This window comes from Maniola jurtina, chromosome 8 (genome assembly GCF_905333055.1).
Source record: "Maniola jurtina chromosome 8, ilManJurt1.1, whole genome shotgun sequence".
Classification (NCBI taxonomy): domain Eukaryota; kingdom Metazoa; phylum Arthropoda; class Insecta; order Lepidoptera; family Nymphalidae; genus Maniola; species Maniola jurtina.
The window spans coordinates 14,261,030-14,278,621 of NC_060036.1; the positions used below are offsets into that span (position 1 = coordinate 14,261,030).

Here is a 17,592-nt window from a genome sequence, read left to right on the forward strand (position 1 = left end):
ATCAATGTAAGGCATAGAGTAGGATTATATATTAGGGTCCACTATATCGAAAGAAGCTATATGTCTATGCCTGTCATACTTTGTGCTGTCAAGTTTGACTATGGCTGTCGCCTGTCGGGCTGTCAGTTGTCACTGTCATCAATCGCATGATCGTTGCCGACGTGCTGCCGACAGCCGACTGTGCAGCCGACTGTTTGCCTTGCCTGGCGGGACTGTGCCATACTTTGTTGTTTGTTGTGTTTAAAAAAATGTTTAACGCGTATTGTACGGATCGTACTTAAAAGAACTTTTGTCATTTTGTTGATTAATTAAAAAATAAACTAACAATATTTTAGATTCAAATAAATCTCAAAACGGGTCAAATGGCAGCTATTCTTGGTGGCGGTTTAGGTGGTTTATCGACAGGTTATTATTTGCTGAAAAATAACTTGACCAACAACAATAACTTGAAAGTAATGCTTCTCGAAGCAACGGACTACTGTGGCGGATGGATAAAGTCTATTAAAACTAAAGATTACATATTCGAACAAGGCCCACGGACGATCCGGCCGAAGGGTACGATCGGGTTGAATACTTTAAACATGATGCAAGATTTGGGACTCAGCGAGCATATTTCTGCTATAAAACCGGATCACCCTGCAGCTAGAAACCGAATGATTTATGTTAATAACACTTTACACATGCTTCCATCTAGTTTGAAAGGGGTTTTTCAGAAGCGCAAGCCTTTTTCGAAGCCACTCATTTACGCAGCTCTTAACGATCTTAGATCACCACAGAAGGAGTTGAAAGATGACTCGATCTATAACTTTGTTGAGAGGAGGTTCGGTAAAGAGATAGCAGACTATGCAGTTGCGCCAATGATTTGTGGAATCTGTGCGGGTGATGCCAAGGAGATTTCTGTTAAATTCCTGATGAAAACATTATTTGAGTATGAACAGAACGATGGAGGCGTGATAAAGGGAGTAATGAAGTCATTCTTCAGATCGAACCACCAGCAAGAGGTAATGACCCACAACTTACTTTATATTCTAACTTCTAAGTATTAGACTGAATCATCACTTACAACCAACTAAGACTGCAGTCAAGGGCTTACTTGTATTGGAATAATAAAAAAATTGAACTGATTACCTTACTGACAGTTTTCCTTCACTGTTGCAGCAAATAATATTTTAATTGTTTAAAGAAACATATAAGTACATATTATATCTATACATGTAAGAGATAAAATTATTGTATATCAGCAAACTAGAGGATGCCCGCGACTTCGTCCGCGTGGATTTAGGTTTTTAAAGATCTCGTGGGAACTGTTTGATTTTCCGGGATGAAAAGTTGCCTATGTCAATTACAGGGACGCAAGCTACCTCAGTACCAAATTTCATACGAATCGATCAAGCGGATGAGTATTTAAGAGTCCCGCAGGAACTGTTGGTTTTTCCGGGATAAAAAGTAGTCTATGTCCTTCCCCGAAATGTATCCTAAGTCTGTACAAAATTTCATTAAAATCGGTTCAGCAGTTGAGCCGTGAAAGCGTAGCAGACAGACAGACAGACACACTTGCGCATTTATAATATTAGTATGGATAAGCTATTTCTCATTGTTCTTTCAGATAAAGTTGAGTGAACTGGCAAAAAGGGCTATAGAGGAAAAATGGAATGTGTACTCAATAAGAGGTGGCCTTGACACCATCCCTGCAGTAATGAAACAGTACCTTAAAGACCATGATGTTGACCTACAGCTCAATAGCAAAGTGGACGAGATTGAGTTCATTGACTCCAGCTTAGTCAATCTTAAGAAGGGCAATGGAGAAGTTTTATCAGCTAACCACATATACTCATCCATACCATCGCATGTTCTGGCTAAATTAGTATCGAGACAGCACCCAGATTTGACCAAATTATTAAATGATATCCCTTTTGTCACAGTTGGTATTGTAAACTTGTATTTTTCAACTCAAAAACCTTTGATAACGCCAGCGTTTGGTTTCCTAGTGCCTCCTATTGAGAATTCTCCTATATTGGGCGTTGTATTTGATTCTTGCTGCATTCCAGATCAAAACGGCACAGTTTTAACTGTCATGTTAGGGGGAAGGTGGTTTGTAGAAAAGTTTGGGGCTGATGTGACCAAAGAAAAACTTTTAGATATAGCAGTTAAAGAAATTAAAATGATTTTGAAAATTGATGAAGCAGTGTCGGCATACCATGTAAATATTTTGCACAAATGCATACCCCAATATGTGATAGGTCATTACGAGAGGGTGGGTAAAATAAGAGAGTATGTGAGTAGGAACAACTTGCCAATATCTTTAGTTGGTAGTAGTTATGACGGAGTGGGTATCAATGATGTTATTTATTCTGCTAAGACTCAAGTTGAAGAGGATATTAATAAATAAGACTTATGAGTGAGTTCCTGTGGTAGTGGGGCGTGCGGGAGGGGTGTGATGACGTCACTCGAGAGCTGTCACCCTCCCGCACCTCTCCACTACCACAGGAACCTCCTCAGTTCTGCACTATACCCTTTAAGTGATTTGTACAATAAAAAAGACACTAAATATTCTTCCTACTGTATAATACTCGACATACGTCCAAAGTAAGATTGTATAATGAAAATGCTCTGAGGATACCATCTCAATAATCCATATTATATTCAAACTTTTTATTTACCTAATATTATAAATGCGAAAGTGTATCTGTCTGTATGCTAGCTTTTCATACATAATAGTGAAATTGATTTGATTTTGATAGCTACAGAGTTAGCTTACATCTCTGGAACGGATATAGGCTACTTTTTATCCTGGAAAATCAAAGAGTTCCCATGGGATTTGTACAAAACCTAAGTCGAAAGTGGATGCTTGTTCAATAATTTGTTGTTGAATTATTTATTTACTTTTAATGTGTTTCAAATGAATTTACCTACATATATTTAAATATGTTAAAGTTGATGTCATAACTACAAGTATACTAATATATTATACTCCACTCAACAGAATCACACTAATATTATAAAGGAGAAAGTTTGTATGTGTGTGTGTGTGTGTGTGTGTATATGTTTGTTACTCCTTCACGCAAAAACTACTGGACGGATTGGGCTAAAATTTAAAATAGAGATAGATTATACCCTGAATTAGCACATAGGCTACTTTTTATCCCGGAAAATCAAAGAGTTCCCATGGGAATTTTAAAAAACCTACATCCACGCGAACGAAGTCGCGGGCATCAGCTAGTATATTATATTCTGTGGAGTGGACTAGAGTGCTTATGATCTACTAAACTCTGTTCACGTAAAGAAGTTCGTATGACGGTCTTTCTGAATACATAAACCCATGCATACCATTTTCATGGGATACATATCATTTAAATGGAATTTAACGTAACAGAGAGAGCATACCAACTTCTTTCCGTTGATAGTAAGTATATAGATAAATATATCTGTGGCATTTTACGTGATATTATGTTGTTTCTATTATAAAAGTTAATAAATTATATTTTTTTCTACTGTTTTTTATGTATTTGATTTGACCTCTTTCGTTTTAATAATTAGGTTTATCATTCGATGACGCCATAACGGATTTACGTGATTTTTTTTTGTATGAATATAGACCGGCTACTTTTTATTCCGGAATATGAATGCTCACAGGATTATTAATAACTTGAATTCACACAGACAAAGACACAAATATTATGATAGATAAGATAATACTTAAACTTACATGATGGGATAGAAATAAAAATCCAAATTGATAGATAAAATCTATTTTATTTAACCATTAATTGGCTGATAATAATAATAATTAGTAGCATTTAATAAGAATAATAAATAATTTATATAAAAAGCGTGTATATTTTACTCAATAAATTACTAGCTACCTACTTAATTAACAGTTAATAACTAAATTTAATTTATTTATTTATTTATTTATTTATTAGGACACCAGAAAGTTATAATATTAATACATTCTTAAATCTATACATACACACACACACATAATTAAATATCTAACTTATTAATTAGGTGTCACAACTTGTGCCAAAAGAAATAAAAAATAATTATTATTAAACAATAAAAAAGTTTACAATGTACAAAATTTATGCCTTAAAATAAAGTAAAATAAAAATACTAACTAGTTATTAATGAACAATTATTAATGGTGAAAATTGACTACAAGTATTAAGTAATGTGTAATAATAGTATGTAATATGAACCGATTTATGACCTTAACAATTCTATTATTTGTTTCTTGAATTTTGGTAGTGTGTTGTGGAAGATATCAACCTCTGATGAAAAATGGAAGATTTAGTTATTAACAATTAATAACTAAAATTTTTTATCCTAGAGATGCTATAGCAACAGATACAGAACATATTTTCCGTCTGAAGACAATAGCAGCTGTTTATATATTGAGATAAATAAATACAGTGTGTGTGTATTGGTGACTCTATACCTCTTGAATGCTTTGAGGTGATGAAGAGTGGCATTATACTAACCACGGAAAATCTTTGTTACGTAATCCCATATAATTGACAGTGACAAAAATCTCAGTGGGCGTTAACCATTTTGAATTACCAACCAATCACAAACGTGTTTTCAAAACATTCGAAATTCCATACGAAAATGTTTTGTCTCTATCATTTGTATGGGATAACGTGGGATGATAGTAGGAGATAGCCTTATACTAACTTCTCTAAGTGAATAGAAAATATAGAGAGAGCTAGCGCGTGCCAGACCCTCGTTATTTTATAAAAGTTTTTCTGCATATTGTCCCGAACACAGGGAGGAACGATCAGCGACTATAAAGTTTGAATCATGTGACTTTGGAAGATAACAGGTAATAAAGGTGTAAAATAATCTTACGTCAAAACATAAACTCTAATTTTTTTTATATTTTCTTCACAATAGTATTAGAAATCTCATCATGCACCTAGGATCATGGCAACCCCCTGCCAGACACCCTTATACTTAAGGGCGTCTGGGACTTCGTCTGTGGTGGCGTTTGCTGGCGCGCGTGTTGTGACTTTTTGGAGTGTTTTTTTGTTAGAAGTGGCCGGTTTTTGTGTTCTGCTGGTGTTTATTGGTGGTGGAACTGACTGGGAAGCGCTCTAAAGGGGCGCCGCGTGTATGTCGGCGGGCGCCGGCACAGACGAAATCCATACTTATACATATAGTTTCCTAACTTGTAAAAAACTACAAACTTGACATTGGCTAATCAGTGTAAAGCCAGACGAGAGGAAAAAAAAAAAAAAAAGGGCGTCTGGCAGGGGGTTGCCACCACACTAAGTGCCTGGCAATGTGCCTGGCCAGTTTTGGGGACAATATGCAGCGAAACTTTCAGCTTTTGTAAAAATAACGACGGTCTGGTACTCATTTCCAATCAAAGCAGCCTAAAGCTGTGCTAAAATTAAGTCTAAAGTTCGTGATTTCGACCAAAACGGTAGAATTACACAACCCCCCTTTTGCGGCATCGCAGTCGGGTAATATCAAATAACTACATCTACTATAACTACATCATATCCTTTTCTTTCTTCTCTCTGGGCTGGTTTCCGAACTTAAACGTTTCCGTCTGTTGTGCGTCTACATCATATCCTATCACACTAACTAATAATACAATATCGTTCAAACTATCGTTAGTGATTTCCATTGTAAGTATAGAATGTACTGGCTATATTCACGTATTTAGTTGATGTAAGTCTGACTAGTTTCTAAAGGTCAAAGGTAAATTCGACGTCATTTTTCATAGGGACTCGGCTCGCTGCGTTGAGTATAGCCAGTACATTTTACACTTACAATTAATAGTTTGTCATATAGAACGATAAAATTAATAGAAAAAACAGATTAATATGAATAGAAGCGCGCGAGTTATTAACCTTAATTGATAAGCATTTTGCCTTATCTACATTTTAAAAACAAAGGTTTTATAGGTTACGAGAATGATTAGATATGCCATTACACTTTAAAAAGTCACTTTATACTAATACTTCATATAATTATAGTACGCGACAGGTCGAGATGGCGATCGGAGTAAGAGGTGGGGGGACGCCTCGCACATGCCCACAACCTACGTGCTAACCCGGTGCGGCTGTGCGGGGGGTGTGCGGGGGTATTTGAGTTTGAAAGCTGTTTATTTGAGTTTGCAAGCTGTTTATTTGAATTTGAAAGCTGTTTATTTGAATTTGCATGCTGTTTGTTGCATGTTTTTGACACCCCAACAAATCGAAAACTAAATTCATATTTTCAATCTAAGAAAAATACGTCGGCCATCTCTGATTTCAAAATGGATAAGTTTCATTTTGACACGTTTTTATTAACTCGCTTCTGTTTGTTTCTATGATCGACACAAATTTTGCTATAGATTTTAAACTGACTCCCCAATCAGCATGAGTTGAGTCTGAAAGGTGTGTATTTGAGTTTGAAAGCTGTTTATTTGAGTGTGGAAGTTGTTTATTTGAGTTAGCAAGCTGTTTATTCGCGGACAAGGCCAAGGTCGAGCAGCACAGTGGTGTGCAGCGTGTGGTCCCTGTGCTGCAGCGACTGCGCCGAGGGCGGCACGGTGTTGCGGTACGAGTACTGTAGAGAGAGCGCCACCAGCGCAGGCTTGCCCGCTTCGGCCGTCGAATCCGTTGCTACTTTCAGTCTCAGGGCCAGCTTGTTGGACTTTCTCCACATGATTATGCTGCAAAAAGTTCATCACATTGTCCCTTTTTTCATTATCCATACTAATATCCATAATAATATAACCATAAATATAATCCAAAATATATCCATAATATTATAAATGCGAAACTGTCTGCCTGTCTGTCTGCTGGCTTTTCACGGCCCAACAGTTTAACCGATTCTGACGAAATTTGGTACAGAATTAGCTTATATCCCGGAGACGGGCATAGGCTACTTTTTATCCCAGAAAATCAAACAGTTCCCACGGGATCTTTAAAAACCTAAATCCACGTGGACGAAGTCGCGGGCATCCTCTAGTAGCTACAATCTTGAAAACGAAACTGTAATTTATACATATAAAAAGATGGCCTGACTGACTACCAATGCACAGCCTATACCGCTGGGGTTCGAAACTTGAAGTTTTGAATTTTATAATGTAGCTACACACCCAGAGAGACTTTATACCACCCCTAAGGGGCATTAAATAAGCGTAGAAAGTTTTGGGAAACGTAATCTTTAAAGTTATACAGATGAAAATCGATATCTAGGCTTTCATTCAAAAATGAAAAACATGTTTTAGGATTTTCGAAAATTCCATCCCCTCACCTGTTTTCCAAAATGCCACTCGAGTGAAGCCGAAGCGGGTAAGCTATTTATAGATAAAGGCAATTTATTATAGCACTCACTCGCTAGTATCGTGTTGGGGATCGTCGTCATACTCGGCGGCGTCGTCTCTTTGAGCGAGTGTCAAAGTCACGTCCGGAACGCAAATCTGGCTGCACGCTGGCAGAGCCGGCTTCCTCTCGATCACTTTGCTCCACGACGTGTCCTAAGGAATGAGGGATATTATTTTTTTATGAATTTTTTTGAATATAAAAGCGCCCTGGGCCCATAACCTGATAAAATATAAATTAAACGCAAGCTACAATATGTTTCGATTACAATTTATTTTGCACATAGAAGCTATGATAGCCTATAGCCGAGTCTGACTCGCACTAGGCCGGTTTTTTGAGGTCTTAATAACTTAAAAGGTTTCTAAATGTCAAACGCACCTTTTCCAAATTAAGAGATTTCTCCAGCGATTTCTCGATGCTCTTCGGCTCGTCCCTTTCTTCAGTTTCGGGAATGATTTCGGTATTGTCCGTGGGCGACAGGATCCGCAGCGTCATCTCATGCGCCGTGGGGTTCGTCAGCTTCAGCAGCAAGGCTGACGTCTGGCCCGGCTTCACACTCTCGTAAGATATTATCTTTACTTCTGGCACGTGGTAGCTGGAAATATTATGAAAGAATGTCCTGGTATCATCCAAATAGGAACAACAATATCTAAAGAATGTATAACTCTGATACAATGATGGTTTTAAGAAAAGTCTGGTGAGAGGCTTCGGCCGTGGCTAGTTACCACCATACTGCCAAAGCCGCGCCGCTAAGCGATTTAGTGTTTCGGTACGCTGCAGTGTAGAAGCCAAAGGAGTATGCATTTAGTGAAAACTGCTACGCCAGGTTAGCCCGTTTCCATCTTAGACTGGATCATCACTTACCTTACCTAATTTCTTAAACTGAACACTTTCAAGTAAAGATTTTTAAATAAACCTGTGGAGATGGTACTGCCATTGAATTTCGCGGGCAGGCCTGTGCCCTGCACCTTTGTGATTTTAAGTTTATTTCGTTGTTTAACATTTTATAGTCGTCCCGTCGTAACCACGGCTCATGCAACTGAGTCGAAATATCGGCGGTACAGGTATGTACCCGTTATTTAGAATAAAAAGCCGAGCTTTAGTTCGAATAGTTGGAGAGGGATGGCGCTTTCGTACCGGAAGAAGGATTGTATACTCACAATGCGAGCAGTTCAATCTTAAACTTGATAGAGCCGGGGTTGTACTCGGGCTTGGTGAGGTTGTGGTCGCAGGCGCGGCAGCGCTGGCTGCGCTTGACGCTGAGCGGCCGCGCGACCGGGTGCAGGCGCGACACGCTGGTCGGCTGCCACTCGGGCGAAGCCAGCCGCTGGGCCATTGTTGTCACTATAATTAACAAATTCATCAGTTATAGTTTATCCTTAACAAAGTTAAGCGGTACTTCACGCCGGAACAGCTCCTAACCTTATACGCATACACTTTTTAAGTCGTAAAACGCAGCCTAACGCAGACTAAACCGAAATACACCAATGAAATACATACCTTATTGTTTGAAGTTAAGATTTTAAACACAAGAACAAGAGACTTGTGCAATCTCGCTCATAATAATTCGCGCGTACAAAACATGGCGCGTAGGCAACAACAAATAGCGGACTATGATTGCCTGATTTTTTTTTTCGCACCAGTTAAAAATAAGATTTCTGCGCAGGGGCATCCGCGTAACTTATAAAATCAGTAGTACTGTACTAAGCTCAAGTTCGATCGTGCGTGGAGTAATGCAGCCATTTATGGGATGGCGCTCCAATATACCACCTTAATGGTACAGCCAACATTATACCTATGAGACTTCCACCCCAAAATCTCACACTCACCCTGCTTCAAGTTAACCTCCTTCAGATGGTAGTCCTCTGGCAACTCCTCAACTTCAGCGCTAGCCACGCTGGGCACGAAGTTGGCGATGGCTGAGGAAGAGCTTTCACTGGACGGTAGTCCTGCTATGTTGCGAGCCATCGCACCAGTCAACCCTGTTTTATCCTGATACAAAATAATATGATTGAGGACTAATTGCACCAAACTGGTTAATTTGGTTTAGTATTTGTAATACTATTAGTTTATTCCAGGGTTGACAAGAAAAGGGGCAATTTTTCTTTATTGGAACACATTTTATTGTTTACAGGGTTATCAAGAAAAGAAAGGTACAGAAAATTTTATTGAAACATATTTTACTAACTGAAAGTCAAACTTAATTTTTAAAAAAGATCCAACAGATCTGCCAGAAAATGGTGAAAAATAGAAAAAAAGCTGGTTGATGTGTATTGCCAATGAGTTGTTTATTTCTGAAGTTAGATACATACAGTGAGAGTGATGTATTTCCCTCTGATGGCGAACTTCTTCCGCTCTCTGTCCAGTTTCTCCTGTTTCTCCTGCTGCGCTATAGCCTTATAGTAGTCAAGGAGCTGGTTGATGCGTGCTGAGAACGGGTTGTTCCTTTCCGGCCAACCTCCTGAAGCTGATGGATGAAAAAATAATATTATTCACAGTAAAAAGTACATGTAAAAATGCAGATTCAAACTTAAATACATATATCTAATTCAAACCATTTGTTAATGTTTACATACCTAAAATTTCAGCATGAATTTGCATCTAAAAAACTTAAAGGAGTGTCATTGCTTCCAAACAAACTAGCATTACAACTAATTGAATGTACAGTTCTCTAGATTTAGATTAAAAATGATATTGATATGATACTGTTAAAGATCAGACATGGTGATCATTGCCATCCTGCAAATTTTTGTGTTATCGCTAAAAAACAGAAATTTCAGAAACTTATGTTTAAAAAATAAATGCTATGTAGGACCAATGTTTTATTGATGTAGCATACTTTTTAGAGACATTAGTTTTTGAAAATACTCATGTTTTTTGACAATAACTCAAAGATATTTTTTGCACTTAACAGCTTTTAGTTAAATGACGGAAGATTTGCTCAAGCTATTCTTACAATCAAATAGGTTATTGTCCCAGCAAAACTGATTGCCATTAAGGATTGACGGTTAACACAGAATGAATTTTTTTTTGCTAGTATTTCAGAGATCCTTACCAACAGGTTGGTCAGGGATGCCAACGTCACGCGACGTCCAGCGGCAGTTGAAACACGACAGGTAGTACATCTTCTTGGCCTGCTTGTTCTCCACCTTGGCATCCCCAGCCGCCGGGTCCGGCCGCGGCTGCGCGAACGTGGCCCGTGTCGAGAGGGTGTGGAAACAGCTGGGGCAGTCAAAGCAACTGCTGCAGCGGTTCTTCTTCAGCCTCGCTTCAGATGATGGCATGTTCTCCAGACAGTTCGCACAGTAGTGGGAGTCAACCTTTATGAATAAAAACATCTGTGCAGTTCACCCGTGAAAGAAGTGAAACCTTCAGAACCTTGAGAGAGTAAGATTTGATGCAGGGTCACTCAGGAATAATGAAGCTTTCTACTGGGGAAAGAATTTTCAAAATCGGTTCAGTAGAGATTACTTTCTACAAACTTACAAACTATACATCTATAACATTAGTCTAGATAGAATCACACTAATATTATAAAGGCTAAAGTTTGTATGTGTGTGGGTGTGTGTGTGTGTGTGTATGTTTGTTACTCCTTCATGCAAAAACCACTGGACAGATTTGGCTGAAATTCGGAATGGAGATAGATAATATCCTGGATTAGCACATAGGCCTCTTTTTATCCCGGAAAATCAAAGAGTTCCCATGGGATTTCGAAAAACCTAAATCCACGCGGACGAAGTCGCGGGCGTCAGCTAGTAGCTAATAAATTATAAACTGTGAATGAGAGTTTAGTTATTTTATTTCGTCAAACAGTGGTTTCAACAATATTAATATAATATAAGAGAAGGCACTGGCTGACTGAAAAATCAACGTACAGCTTTAAGTTACTTTTGGAGTTGTATGTTGGCTTGGTTTAGGAACTTGATATTTTTCAGACAGGTTCTTTCTATAACATAGACCCCCGTTCAGAAGAGTGTGAGATACTCAAGTGAAGTCGGGGTGAGCCAGTTAGTCCTAAATAACAATGAATGTAAGCAACGGTAGTTCATGCATAATTTAGAAAATTGTATCAATTGAACACGTCTTTATATAACCTTATGGACATTGATTAAAGATTATTGATATTACTAAGTTTTAATGCTAAGTTTTCGGTATAGAATAGCTGTATAACTAAAGGAATAACAGTAAAAAGCTTACTTCATGGCAGATGCAGAAACCGCATCGTATTTTCAAGCAGTGTCGGCAAAAATATAGATTCGTTATTGGTTTCAACTGCCCGCAAGAGCAAACATATTTCACATAATCTGGTTGAGTTAAATAAGCCATGGTTTCGAGATTTTATTCAATTTAATTTAAAATCTCGAAATAAATAACACTGCATTTACGAGATGTTGACTCACTTGTCACTTGCATTCACTGACAGTGACAACTCCAACTGTCTCCGGCATAGAGATAGTATATAAACAAGTCTCCGGATTCGTGGTCTGTGGACAACTGACAGGACAGTTGACACTTGACAGAATTTACTGTCATCTTTTATGTCAATTTGACTCTATGGTAACAGCTGGCCATAGAGCTGATATAACTAGGCTCTCAAGGCAACTGCAAACACAAATGCGAAATTTTACTAAATCTTCCTACCTTACAAAATATCTTCCTACTAACCATTTTAGTAAATACTGAAAATGTTATTGCAAAAATACACTTGACAGTCCATGTAAGGCTCAAAGGTTCAAAGCTTTGACAGTTTTGTTACAGACACAGCTTACTTGCTTAGTTTAGTTTTCTTTTTCAGATTTTTCGGATATCACAATTATTAAGATATTATGATTTATTTGAGTGGATATATTATAATTACAATTTAAAATATTTATGTATAACTATGGAAGAATTACATTTTTAAATATAGGTATAATTTTATTTTAAATTTTTAAGCGTGCCTGGTGTTTAAGCTATTTTCATCTTCATAATAATACACGATATAACACAATGCATCGTATTCTGAAAAAAAAACATTGCATTCCATCTGTCTATCGTTATTTGCAGCTTAGGTTTTACCGTAATTTGGGGAAATTTTACTCACATAACCACACCAAGAGTAAAGCAATGTCAATACGCAATTCACAATACTTTCCAAAAAACAAAAAGATAATAATCCAACGATTTCTCCAAACTTTGAAGCATGAACATCAGATAATTATATCTCTATGACCCACCCAAACACATACACACACACACACACACACACAGCTATCTGCTTGCGCGTGCGTGTATGAAGTGACTTCATACACGCACGCGCAAGCAGATAGCTAGACGTAGAAATCCGCTAACTAGAGGATTTTTGAAAATTTAACCACTAAGGGGGGTAAAATAGGTGAAGTCTACGCGGATGAAGTCGCAGGCTTAAGCTAGTTCGTTATAAAATAGTGTCAAGGCGTGTAGGTGTTGAACCACTTTTATTCGCTAACCACTTTTACCCACTAGGTACTTAGGTACATAAAGCACTATCACGAAAACTCAAAAAGTTATGCAAGAAACTTGATACGTTTGCCCTAGAAATTGTGTTTCTGAAGTTTTGTCCTGCTACCTTGATCCAATAAGAAATTGTCCTTTCGCAGCCTAGATATGGCATTATGAAACACCACACTTTCAGTGAATAAGTATATTTTTAAAGTTTCCTTAAGTTATCGTATAACGAGTAGGTAAACTCTCTTTCTTAATTTTAACCCCCGACCCAAAAAGAGGGGCGTTATAAGTTTGACGAGTGTATCTGTGTATCTGTCTGTAGCATCGTAGCTCCTAAACTAATGAACCGATTTTATTTTAGTTTTTTTTGTTTGAAAGGTGGCTTGATCGAAAGTGTTCTTAGCTATAAATCGGTTCTGCCGTTTGAAAGTTATCAACTCTTTTCTAGTTACTGTAACCTTCACTTGTCGGGGGTGTTATAAATTTTTAATTTACACTTGTGTTTAATGGCTTTTAGTATATGGGTAAAATCTATACGGTAGTACTTCAACATCATCATTATGATTAAACCATCACCGGCCCACTACAGAGCACAGGTCTCATCTCAGAATGAGAAGGGTTCTGCGATAGTTCACCACGCTGACCGCTCGCGCTGGCCAAGTGAGGATTGGCAGATCTTATACATCTTAGAGATTGAAACATAGAGAGAGAAACATTATGGAGTCCTCTCAGACATGCGGGTTGCCTCACGATGTTATCCTTCACCGTTAAAGCAAACTCGATATTTAATTGCTTGGAATAACATAACTCCGGAAAGTTAGAGGTGTGTAACCTCGAACTCCGAACTCCCCGAAGAGACGTCTTAACCACTAAGCTATTACTGCTTTTGTTTAGGGTTCCGTACCTCAAAGGAGAAACGAAGCCCTTATAGGATCACTTCGTCGTATGTCTGTTTGTCTGTCTGTGAGTCTGTTCGTTTGTCGTCTCTGTCAAGAAAACCAGTAGGGTAAAATTCCCGTTGACCTAAAATCATCTTTGGTAAGAAGATAGGTCTTAAAAATGTGTTCATGAACAAATATCAGTTTTTCAAAGTAATTGGAAATCATATGAAAGGGCTTTACATGTGCATTCGAAAGTAGATTTTTATTTATTTTTATGCGTAAGTTTTTGATTTATCGTGCAAAATGTCGACAAAAATACCTGAGTACGGAACCCTCAGTGCGCGAGTCTGACTCGCACCTAGACGATTTTTTAATTAAAACAATATGTCTTCTCGCTTCCAGCAGTTCGGTTCATTTACCACTAGCTGAGAAGTGATATCGTTGTCATAGTGGGTCAACTTATCAATAAAACAATTATTATTTATTTATCCGTGGGTTATTACGCAAAGCGATCATCAATAACATTGATAGCTTCGGAAGTTTTTAAGCTGATGATCGGAACCATTGGCCATTCAAACTGCAATAAACATTAATTCAATGTTAAGTCTTCTCAGAATGGCAATGTGAAGGCGATAGTGATTGCAACATCTATAGAAATGAAATAATAAACTTGAAAGATTTTTATTGAAATATACTTTTACAAGTAGGTTACAGGTACTTTTGAATCGATCTACCACTGGTTCGGAATGCCTTTCCTACCGAGAAGAACCAGTAACAAACTCGGCAGTGCAGTAGGTATTATATCTAGCGAAGTTACCACTAATCTGAGCTGACTAATCACGAAATCTCAAAAACCACGCAGGACCTTGAAAAGCAGGAAGGTTTCTTGTAGGGGTGTAACATCCTCTACGTAAGGATTTTATGAAAATCAATCCTAAAAAAATCAAGCCCCTTATCTAGGATCCCAACGCCTATCGATTTTAGGGTTCCGTATTTGAAAAGGAAAAACGGAACCCTTATAATATCACTTTATTGTCTGTCTGTATGTCTGTCCGTCCGTCCGTCGTGGCTGTCAAGAAAATCTATAGAGTACCTACTTCCCGTTGACCTAGAATCATGAAATTTGGAAGGTAAGTAGGTCTTATAGCACAAGTAAAGGAATAAATCTGAAAACCGTGAATTTATCATTAAAAAAAATTTAAAATATGTGTTTTAATTTTAAAAGTAAGATAACTATACCAAGTGGGGTATTACCTATATGAAAGGGCTTTACCTGTATATTCTAAAACATATATTTATTTATTTTTAAGCATAATATTTTTTGATTTATCGTACAAAATGTCGGGAAAAGTACCCGAGTATGGGACCCCCGGTGCGCGAGGCTGACTCACACTTGGCCGGTTTTTTGAACTATGTGCCCTGCCCATTGCCACTTCAGCTTCGCACCCCGCTGAGTTATGTCGGTTACAGTTTACTATGATACGACGCTGGTAAAATATAATATCTCACCTAGTTTCAGGTGGCAACACCGTCAGCTCGTTCTGTTTAAGGCAAGCCAGCAGGAACCTGTGGACCCGGCGCGTCGCCCGCGGCTTTCTAATGTCGTAATCAATGTATTGCGACACGAGGGATCCAATTATGTCACCGGCGTTAATTACTCCACTTTTTTAAGGTACCGTAGTAAAGCAAGGAATGAACAGGTGGATTCTCAGCGAGTGACACCACGACAGAGCATCAGGCTACTACCTACTATGCAAATCACATCACATTATCACACTTCACACTATCACACTTTACACTATCACACTAATATTATAAAGGCGAAAGTTTGTGTGCATGTGGGTATGTGTGTATGTGTGTGTGTAATGTGTATGTTTGTTACTCCTTTACGCAAAAACTACTGCACGGATTTGCCTGAAGAATGGAGATAGATTATACACTGGATTAGCACATAGGCTACATTTTATCCCGGAAAATCATATAGTCCCCACGGGATTTTTAAAATACTTACATCCACGCGAACGAAGTCGCGGGCATCAGCTAGTAGGTACGTTATGGAAGCATGTAGCACGTGGCGGCGTCGCTGACGCGGCGTTAATGACGACACAGATAGACCTACTAATAATTCTTTTTTTCTTTTTTGGTTGCTTTTAATATCTGTTATTTAATCTAATATGCAGATGCACTGTTTCGTTGTCAGGTCGTGACACCAGGGCTCTGCCTGAAAATCGGCACTGCAGTAGTCAAATACTGCAGCATCTTGCTGAGGCAGAGCCCTTTTAGCTCACAGACGCAACAATAGTATAATAGTATTTTCTAGTTTTAAGTTTAATTAATATTCAAGTTTAATTGTATCTTTATTTTTATTCTTGTTTTTTTTTTGTGTGTGATTCTGTATATGAGCTAAATAAACCTTTATTTATTTATTATTTATTAGATGTTTCACTCGAAAGTCCATCTTTCGTTCAGTCTGTCTCTCCTGAACCCTTCTCATGCTGAGAAGAGACCCATGCTCAGTAGTTAACCGCCAATGAGTTGGAAAAGAAGTCAAAAAGGAAGAAGAGTTTTTGAGGCCGTCGTAAAATAAGAAATAGAAACGTGTTACTACTATAGAGGTAGGTAAGTATATTTGAATTCTGAAAAAAAAACTATCAGAATACCATGTACCGCCTCCTTACTTCTATACTATAATATTATAAAGAGGAAACCTTTGTATTTTTGTATGTTTGTATTGAATAGCCTCAAAAACTACTGGACCGATTTCAAAATTTCTTTTACCATTACTTAGAGGGATTCTTCCGAATCCGTATAGGCTATATTTTATCCCGGAAAATAGAAAAAATAAATGTCTACCCGTGCGAAGCCGGGGCGGGTCGCTAGCCCTGAATATGATAAGTGCGAGCGGAAAAAAAATTTGGTTTACCTCTACGAGTGATATATGTCGTTGAATAGGTATGTATTTAAAAATCATACTGTTTACGGAATGATAAGTGATAAATGTGATAAACTGATAAAGTCCGTCAAAGTTTGTAGCAACTGGGTATAAGTATGACTACGGAACCTACGTTAGCTATGCTCCTGACACGCGTTTGGCCAGTGTTTAGTTTTACTTCGATTGACGCGGACTTTTCTCTGTCGACTAGGATAAAACAGTAAGTCTTCTTCGTTTGCGATTACGCTCTCACCCGACCCGAATCCGTGAAAATAAAAATCTCGGACCGAATTCGGATATTGCTTACGATTACTAATCCGACCTCTGATCCAAAACCAAGCTATTCACTGGACGTCTTTAACATATCTACATTTTGTGTCCGATTTGAATCCGAGGCACATCCGTGATAATATTCTCACGAATGACGGAAGTCGGATGTAGTGCGTTACCATACAAATAGCTTATCCATACTAATATTATAAATGCGAAAGTCTGTCTGTCTGTCTGTCTGTCTGTCTGTCTGTCTGTCTGTCTGTCTATCTGTCTGTCTGTCTGTCTGCTACGTTTTCACGGCTCAACCGCTGAACCGATTTTAATGAAATTTGGTACAGAGTTAGCTTACATCCCGGGGACGGACATAGGCTACTTTTTATCCCGGAAAATCAAAGAGTTCCCGCGGGATTCCCAAAGACTCATCCACTTTTAACCGATTTGTATGAAATTTGGTACCGAAGTATCTTGCGTCCCTGTAATCGAAATAAGCAACTTTTTATCCCAGAAAATTAAACAGTTCCACGGGATCTATAAAAATCTAAATCCACGCGGACGAAGTCGCGGGCATTCTCTAGTAGTTCTATAACTACATAGGAATGCGCAGTCATTCTGCGGGTGATGGAGAGAGCTATGCTTTGCATGGAGCTTCTCTGCGTGGTCAAATCAGAAATGAGGAGATCCGCAGGTGAAACAGAGTAACCGACATAGCTCTTCGGGTACG

At 38.2% G+C, this 17,592-nt stretch overlaps 2 protein-coding genes across 4 annotated transcripts; one reads left to right on the plus strand and one right to left on the minus strand.

The window, feature by feature from the left end:
- Window positions 1-189: 189 nt before the first annotated feature.
- On the plus strand, window positions 190-10,876 carry LOC123867580 (protoporphyrinogen oxidase). 2 transcript variants are annotated; one of them, XM_045909676.1, is made up of 4 exons: window positions 190-1,001; window positions 1,607-2,398; window positions 6,368-6,372; window positions 10,866-10,876. In XM_045909676.1, the coding sequence occupies exons 1-2, from the start codon at window positions 363-365 to the stop codon at window positions 2,387-2,389; spliced, it is 1,422 nt and encodes a 473-aa protein (XP_045765632.1). In that variant the 5' UTR covers window positions 190-362; the 3' UTR covers window positions 2,390-2,398; window positions 6,368-6,372; window positions 10,866-10,876. The 2 variants fall into 2 exon arrangements, with proteins under 2 accessions (XP_045765632.1, XP_045765631.1); XM_045909675.1 differs by lacking the exons at window positions 6,368-6,372; window positions 10,866-10,876 and having other exon boundaries at window positions 1,607-3,055.
- LOC123867578 (dynactin subunit 4) lies at window positions 6,093-11,725 on the minus strand. Of its 2 annotated transcripts, XR_006796445.1 has the most exons (9): window positions 11,517-11,725; window positions 10,375-10,639; window positions 9,632-9,786; window positions 9,149-9,311; window positions 8,480-8,663; window positions 7,698-7,914; window positions 7,332-7,474; window positions 6,395-6,664; window positions 6,093-6,137 (listed from the first exon to the last, which is right to left on the minus strand). XR_006796445.1 is itself a non-coding variant. In XM_045909672.1 (8 exons), the coding sequence occupies exons 1-8, from the start codon at window positions 11,643-11,645 to the stop codon at window positions 6,454-6,456; spliced, it is 1,467 nt and encodes a 488-aa protein (XP_045765628.1). In that variant the 5' UTR covers window positions 11,646-11,725; the 3' UTR covers window positions 6,093-6,453. The 2 variants fall into 2 exon arrangements, 1 of the variants encoding a protein (XP_045765628.1); XM_045909672.1 differs by having other exon boundaries at window positions 6,093-6,664.
- Between the last annotated feature and the right edge of the window lie 5,867 nt (window positions 11,726-17,592).

Excerpts from the sequence above, each read along its gene's own strand:
- LOC123867580 (XM_045909676.1), top strand. The coding sequence starts at position 363 with ATGGCAGCTATTCTTGGTGGCGGTTTAGGTGGTTTATCGACAGGTTAT. Across the intron at positions 1,002-1,606 it reads GATCGAACCACCAGCAAGAG|ATAAAGTTGAGTGAACTGGC; the intron begins GTAATGACCCAC and ends TTGTTCTTTCAG.
- LOC123867578 (XM_045909672.1), bottom strand. The coding sequence starts at position 11,645 with ATGGCTTATTTAACTCAACCAGATTATGTGAAATATGTTTGCTCTTGC. Across the intron at positions 10,640-11,516 it reads GTTTCTGCATCTGCCATGAA|GTTGACTCCCACTACTGTGC; the intron begins GTAAGCTTTTTA and ends TTATTCATAAAG. Across the intron at positions 6,665-7,331 it reads CCCCAACACGATACTAGCGA|CATAATCATGTGGAGAAAGT; the intron begins GTGAGTGCTATA and ends AACTTTTTGCAG.